The sequence below is a fragment of the Fukomys damarensis genome, unplaced genomic scaffold (assembly GCF_012274545.1).
Source record: "Fukomys damarensis isolate Sample0158 unplaced genomic scaffold, DMR_v1.0_HiC HiC_scaffold_22, whole genome shotgun sequence".
Classification (NCBI taxonomy): domain Eukaryota; kingdom Metazoa; phylum Chordata; class Mammalia; order Rodentia; family Bathyergidae; genus Fukomys; species Fukomys damarensis.
In genome coordinates, this window is record NW_022900934.1 from 14,673,673 (window position 1) to 14,681,188 (window position 7,516).

A 7,516-nucleotide genomic window follows, 5' to 3' on the forward strand; every position below is an offset into this window, starting at 1 on the left:
AGCGTCCGGGTCACCTCGAGGGAGCCGATGAGGGGCACCGGCGAGACCGAGACCGGCTCCTGCGCGCACGCCAGGCTGGTGCTGAAGGAGAACTCCACCGACTCCGTGCCGATGATGGTCCAGCAGGAGCTGTCGTTGAGCAGCGCCCTGTTCGCCTCTTTGGGACACGGAGAGGCCTGGAAGGGGACCCAGGGGCGGGGCAGAGGCTGTGATGGTGGCCGCCAGTGTAAGGGAGCTGCAAAGTGCCCGACCTCCCCATTGGGCCCAAATGGGCTTCCGGCCTAGGTTCTGGGGTCTCCCTGCAACCGAACTTGAACCAGACTCTTACATTCTCCCACAGAGGGTCGGAAAAGCTTCCTGGACCTGCTGCTTGCTTGTTCCTTCCCTGCCTCTCCCCCCTCCCATCCCCCCTCTCCTGACTTCTCCCTGCTTCTCTTTCTTTTTCCCCTTGGTCCTGGTGATTGAGGACCAGTCCCCACCCACGTATTCCCTAAGTACACCCCTGCCCCTTTAAGCAAGGTCTCACAGCGTTACTCTGCTGGACCCCAGCTCTCCTCAGCCCCTTGAAGAGCAGGGATTCTAAGGGATTCTAAGGTGTGTCCGCCACACCCAGCCCAGGTGTTTTCTAATGGGCCTTATTTTCTTGGGTTTCTGGAATTTTATTATTTAAAATTGCGTGATTCTTTGCCTTACCACTCTACAGCTTTAATATTCTTTGGGAAGGAATATTGCTCAATGATATGATAATAATTGGTGTTTTCTACATTTTATGATTCTGTTACCTAGCATTCTTGATAGCATTCTTTTGACAAATTGCTTAATATTTATTATTGCTTTGCACATTCTACAATTCTATGCATCGATATTGTCATTCTAATGAGTCTTTCATCAACAGTATTCAATACTATTACCCATTCTAATTTTTATTTGCATTCTACAATTTTATATCCCAACGTCCTATGGTTCTAATATTCTTTAGGAATGAGTACTGCTTAGTAATAGCACTTATTATTTTCTGCATTCTAGGTTTCTGTCCTGATAGTCCTTGCTTCTGACCTTCCGTGCTGGGCAGTGCTGTTCAGTAGGCAGCAGTGGCAATGATCTTGCATTCTATGGCTCTCTACCTTCCCCTTTCCGGGATGCTTGGTGCTGATATACCCTGCTCACCTGGAACTGCACCACCTTCTCTGTGGCAAGGCATAAATAGGTACCACCCCCTCCTGGAGGGCCGCCTGGAAGCTGGAAGGCACACTTGTGCAGTTGGGAGATAGGTTCGTCCACATCGAGCAGTGCACACTGTTTGGCTACTTTGCGGATTATCTGCAACAGAAGGGTGGCAGGAAGAGTGGTGGCAAGGTGCCTGGTGCCCAGAAGCTGCCTTCCCAGCCTGTCCCAGCTGCTTGAACAGCCATGGGGACACAGGAACATTCCCAGAAAGCACCAAGTGTCCTCAGAGTGAGAACAGATGTCACCAAGTTTTGGGGCCTCGCTGTCCAGCCCTGTGCACACAGGTCACACTTTGCACGGACCTGGGGGACCCCTGCAGATGTGTTGCCCCTCCTCATACCATAGGAGGCAGTGTGAGGCCTGTGACTGTGCAGACCAGCTGCACCAGGGAGCCGTATCGGACGTAGCCCTCTCGAGGTGGGAAGTCCCCTTGGGAACAGTGTTCATCAGCTGGGGTGAAAGAAAGGAAGAGATGAAGGTTTCAGGAGCCCCATCCTCTGCCCTGATCCCTGCCTTCTTAACTTTGGCTCCACCTCACACCATGAATGGGCCAGCCCTCCGGCAAGCAGCCGGGGTTCCTAATCTGGGGTGAGGGTCCTTTGTGACCATTCTCAAAAGGTCTGCCTCCTGGGTGGGCACTTAGTCAATGGGAGGGAGAAACGCAGTGACACTGGGAAAGGAACAGCTGGGTCAGTCACTTTCTCACCGGGGTTGTGGGTGAGCCTTTGTTACTGAGCTCAGCTGCAGGGGCAAGTTGAGCTTTCTTGAGGAGGAAGCAAGCTAACATGCGCGGCGGGCCCGCTGATGTCATTACCAAGGCAGAGCGTAAAGGCGGCCCACTGTCTCGCGCTGGCCACGAAGGCCCCGTCCTCCACCGAGAGGTAGCGTGTGGACACCGTCTGGGAGCGCAGGCGGTTGAAGAGGGAGACCTTCGAGCCGGATGATATGCACACTGGGGGCGGGAGGATGGAGTCAGTGCCCCGGCGTGGGGCTCAGGGGCTCCCAGACAATTTCCAGTCCTCTGCGCCACGCGCCAGCCCGGCTCACATGGACAAGCTGGATGGTCCTCTCTGTGTATCTAGTGCTGCCCTCGTCTCGCGTGTGTGCCTTGCCAGCTACTCTGTGCCATCTGAGCCACTTTGGGGCAGGTGTAGTGCTGGGCACTGAGTACCAAAGTGTGAGTTAGGCCCATCTTTGCTCTGGAAGAGATCTCGATTTCAAGGACACAGAGCTAAATGCCAACTTGATGTGGTGAGGACTGAGTTAAGGAGGCCTCCCTGGAAGAGGTTTCTCTCTCAGAGGTAGGCAGGAAGTGGGTAGGAGTTTCTCAGGGGCTGCTCCAGCAGGGACCACTTGGTGTGGAACAGAAATGCACTAATTTTAGAGTTTAGCATTTATCTCTTCTGGCTTCCAAGACCATATGCTCAAAGCCACTGCTTTACTTTCTCATTGCACTTTGGCATCTGGGGAGAAGGCAGTGGGTGGGCCGTTGTCCTCTCTTCTCTCACAGTGAGGAACAGACTGTAGGTGCTCATTTACACTTGCTCCAAGTTCCCTCCACTGAATAATAGCTGGCACTTGCCGTGTGCCAGGTACTTTTCTAACTGCTTTATACGTTTTTGTTCCTTTCTCTCTCAATAACCCTATAAGGTAGACAATATTATCTCCACTTAAGAGATGGAGGCATAGTGATGCACACTTGTTATCCCAGTACTCTTGGGAGGTTGAGACAGGAGGATTGCAAGTTCAAGCCCTGACTGGGCAACTTAGTGACTTAGCAAGACCCTGCCTCAAAATAAAAAATAAAAAGGGGTGGAGGTGTAGCTCAGTGCAAAGGCCTTTGGTTCAATTTCCAATACTGGGGGAAAAAAGGCAGCCAGCTAAAGATCACACAGCTGGCAACTTGTAGAGCAGGATTCAAACTCAGACTCCTGGGCTCCATCACATGATCCCCCTACCCCTGCCTAGCCCTTCACTGACACCAGGGACCAGCTTGGATCCAGGACAGTCCACAGCCTTTTTAACAGATAGAAAGTATGGCTGGGGGTGGTGGTGTAGGCCTGTAATCCTAGCACTTGGGAGGCTGAGGCAGGAGGATCCTGTGAGTTTGAGGCCAGCCTGGGCTATATAGCAAGATCAAAAATAAATTTAAAAGTAAAGTAAGTGTGGTAGAGAGTTAGAGCTGGGCCTGCAGTCACATTGGCTCAGGGTCATTTCCTGGGTTGGCCCCTTTCCAGGTGGGTAATCTTGGGCAAGTCACCTGGAATGTAGGTAGGTCCAATGATTTCTTAGGTGAATGGATGAATATTTAAAACCTTATTTCCTCCCTCTACTATACAGGGACAACGATGGTACATACCTTGAAGGGACTGATCCCTAGGAAAGTCCCTTCCCACCCTGTCCCCTTATCTCCCAGTGATGGACTGGTGGTGCTGTCATTGTTACTGAGCCCTCCTACCCTGGGATTGTCCACTTGACATCCAGAATAGTATGTATCTCAAATAACCTCTTTGATCTGCAGTGCATGTCTTCCCAGAAAGGTTATACCTCTTTCTAGAAAATCTGCTATTGCTATTTTTAAAAAAACTTTTTGAGATGTGGTCTCAAAAAGGTTGGCCTTGAACTCACAGCAACTCTCCTGCCTCAGCCTCCGGGCATCATCATCATCATCATCATCATCAACATCATCATCATCATCATCATCATCATCATCATCATCATCATCTGCATGGTGCTGAGGAACCCGCCATGCTGGTGCCTGCGTCCCCTTTCCCGGGTTTGCTCCCCTCTCCCTCCTCTGAGTCACCTCCTCCTCCCACCCAGGAGGCCCGTCCGTCCCGTCGCGGCTCAGGCTCCACCCCTCTCACTCGGACCCACCCCTAGAGCCAGCTCCAGCTGTCCCCACCCGCCCGGCCCGGCGTTCGGGCCCCGCCCCCGCTCACGGTCAGTGTTTTTCAGCGACTGCTTTTTCTGCGAGGGCTTCGAGATGACCTTGATGAGGCGGCTGTGGAAGGTGCCCAGCTCCCGGCCGCCTCGCAGCACGAGGCGAAGCACCAGTCGGAAGTGCTTCCTCTTGTCAGCGTCGGAGATGTACAGGGTCTTGGCACAACCGAATTCCTAGCAGGCTCACGGGGATGGGGCCGACTCATCCCAGTCCTCCGCCAGCAGAAGACCCGACCTCCCGCGGTTATCTGACGTGGCCCCATCGGAGGTACGAGAAGCTCCAGGAGCCAGGGTCTGGTCTCCCGCCTCCCTGCTGTCTCTCGACCCCTAGAGGGGACCAAAGGAGCCCTCCTCTCCCGCCAAGAGGCAGGGATGGGAGCAGGGATCGGACCCTCTCTCACGCTGTCTCACCCTGGAGTCCGGCTGCTCCTCGAAATTCAACTTTTGCGTCTCGGCAGCGCTGCCAGATGCGCCGTCCAGCCCCATGTAACCGCAGACGGTGGGCCCGGTGTCTCCTGCCTGCTGGGCTGGAAAGGGACGCGAGACGGCTGGGAACGCGCAACTCAGGCGCAGAGCAAGCTGAGTTCACGCCGCCAGAGGGCGCAGCGAGGCTGAGCCCGCCGACCGCCCTGCCTGCTCGGGGGTCCTCTCAACAGAGCTCGACAGCCTGCAACTCTTGAGAGCCCCCTCACCTTGGCCCGGCACTGGCTTCACCCTCCATCCGGGACCCGTGAGGTAGACACAGGGCGGGGGACAGAAGAACCTGCGGAAACATGAGAGGACTGGGTTCGAAGATCCATCGCCACACTTGCCTACTTTGCAGGCTTCTCGAGGTAGCGTCCAGTCCACACAACGCTGGAGTCCTGGAGTCCTCCTCGCTCTCTATTCTAACATCTCCAGGACTGTGAACCCCATTAACATCCAAACTTTCATTTGTTTACACTTCTGTCATTGAACCCATCAGTAAGGCCTGTCTAGTCCACCTTCAAAACATATCTGAAATCCACTGGCTGTGTAACCATCTCTCCCAAGTGAGTGGAGTGTGTGTGTGTGTGTGTGTGTGTGTGTGTGTGTGTGTGTGTTACTGAGGATTGAACTTAGAAGCACTGTACCACAGAGGTACAGCCTCTTTTGAGACAGGCTTTCATTAAATTGCCCAGGATGGCCTTGAACTTTTGATCCTTCTGCCTCAGCCTCCCAAGTGGCTGGAATCAGAGACCTGTGCTACCACCTGTCCTAACCATTACTTTTTGCCAACACGACTGCATCAGTCTTTCGGTGTTGCTACGCCACCCCCTTCTAACAGATTCTTTCCACAGCAGCCAGAGTGCTTTTGTAAAAACATAAGTCAAAATGTGTCATGTCTCTTCTGGAAATCCTCCAGTGGTTGAAAATCCCAGGTCACATGCTCTGGCCCCTGTTTACCTCTCCAGCTTATTTCTTATAACTTGCTCCTGCTCCTTTAATTCCAGCTAAATGGGCCTAACTGTACAGGTCAAGGTCTTTGCATGTTTTGTTCTTTGTAGTTGGAAACACTTCCCCTAAATTTTTTCATGTCTGGCTCCATCTACCACTGAAGTCTCAGTTCAAAGCACTTGCTTTACCACTGAGCTACTTTCTCAGCAATCAAGTCTCCGGTCAGATGTCACATCTTAAAAGGCTCTTTGATCTCCTTGATCTATCAAGTGAAAGTACCCCACCGCTCTGGTTTATATCGTGTTACCCTGTTCTGTTCCCTCCAGCTCTCATCAGACTCTGGAAGAGTCTCATTTGCTGATAAGTTGCCTTTACTGCTTCTCTCTTCTGCATTGGAGTAAAAATGCCGGGAGAGCAGGGACTGTGTCAGTCTTGTTCAGCTGTATGTCCAGTGCCCAGTGGTGACCCCAGAGCCGGGCACATCATAAGCACTCAGTAAATAGCTGAATGAATGCATCGTGGGTGAGAGCCATAGGGAGGTTGTGCTAGAGGCCCCAGTGGGGGCTGGTGCTGGCTGAGGGACAGATCCCCCGGTCAGGCAATAGCTGAGGTCTCAACTCCGAGGCCTCCTAAGAGGAGGGCAGACGGGTACAGGGGCTAAAGGCCAGAGAGCCCGGGAGGGAGAGCTGAGGCACCTACCGCTTCTCATTTCCATACGACTTCTGGGCCACCTTGGCGTGCAGGATCCGCACGGTCTGCTCACACCGTTGCTGCAGACACCTGCGCACTCCTTCCCTCAGCACAGCGGCACGCTCTGGGGAGGACCTGGCCCAGGGCAGGCCAGCAGCAAGGTGAGTGGAGGCTCGAGGTTGCAGAGAGCCCACTCAGGTTGAGTGCAATGAAGCAGAGGAAGGAGGGACTCTATGTTCTGCCTCCCCCAAGGCAGAGGGGGAAGAAGTGTTAGGCAGTGGAGAGGACTAAATATCTGGGCTTTGAGGTGTTCCACGAAGCCTGTGCAGAGCCCACCAGGACCACCCGGGTGCCACTGTACGGTCTGGCTTTCCTCCTCAGCAGTCTGGGGCAGGAGGGAGACATGGCTGCCGTACAAAGGCTGCACCTGTGTTGCCCTGGGTGGAGGAGATGGGTGTGTAGAATTGGTAGCTAAGCTTCCCCATTTTTTTTTTTTTTTAGAATGCTTGGGGGACACAACCTTCCCGGGATGCAGGCCCAGAGGGCCCTTGCCCCCTGTGGGCAGAGGCCTGCAAACATAAAAGGATCCCAAAGCCATGTCCCCAGGATGTAGAACATCTGAGTTTTTCTGTGGCCAAAGCAACACTCCCCCTTTCTCCCAGGAGAAGGGGCCTGCTGCTGAGTGGGCTTTGTTCTTTTTCTTTCTTTTTTTTTTTTTTTTAAATACACAGGATCTTGCTATATAGTTCATGCTGGCCTTGAACTCACTGTGTAGCCCAGGCTGCCCTCCTGCCTCAGCTTCCTGAGTGCTGGATTACAGGTGTGTGCCATCACGCCTGGCAAGGGGTGGACTTTCTTTGATTACAGGGAATCAGGCCCATTACATCACCCTGCAGGGTGAGCCAGGTCAGGGCCTGTAGATCTGGTGACCACTCAGCCTGGGCTTTTGATGGGTAAATGCGCCTGCGTTCAAAGCCCACACAACTTCAGAGACCACGTAAGAGAGGACTTGCGGCAGATATTTGAGGAATTAGTAGGTTGGGGCCGGAGGAGAGCTATGCTTTCTCTCTCCCCTAGCTGTCCTTTGCATCCCTATACACTCTTGGTAGGACCCGACTCCCAACTTCTCTTCCCTCCTGGAGGGGACATCGGAGGGTAAGAGTCAGGCGCGCCCTGGAAAGCCTGGCCAGGCCCTGTCGGCGGCCAGAGCAGAAGCGCCCCGCCTCCTGGGGCTCTCCTC

The 7,516-nt window shown here is 53.6% G+C and overlaps 1 protein-coding gene across 1 annotated transcript in view; it reads right to left on the reverse strand.

Annotated features, from left to right (window-relative positions):
- Positions 1–7,516, reverse strand: part of Rbpjl (recombination signal binding protein for immunoglobulin kappa J region like) — a 12,588-nt gene that overhangs the window by 2,957 nt on the left and 2,115 nt on the right. The window contains exons 4-11 of the mRNA XM_033767092.1: positions 6,286–6,448; positions 4,863–4,933; positions 4,582–4,697; positions 4,170–4,344; positions 2,042–2,179; positions 1,568–1,677; positions 1,168–1,320; positions 4–176 (exon numbers count right to left, since the gene is read on the reverse strand). Coding sequence (XP_033622983.1) covers positions 4–176; positions 1,168–1,320; positions 1,568–1,677; positions 2,042–2,179; positions 4,170–4,344; positions 4,582–4,697; positions 4,863–4,933; positions 6,286–6,448 — 1,099 coding nt within the window. The remainder of the gene's footprint in view (positions 1–3; positions 177–1,167; positions 1,321–1,567; positions 1,678–2,041; positions 2,180–4,169; positions 4,345–4,581; positions 4,698–4,862; positions 4,934–6,285; positions 6,449–7,516) is intronic.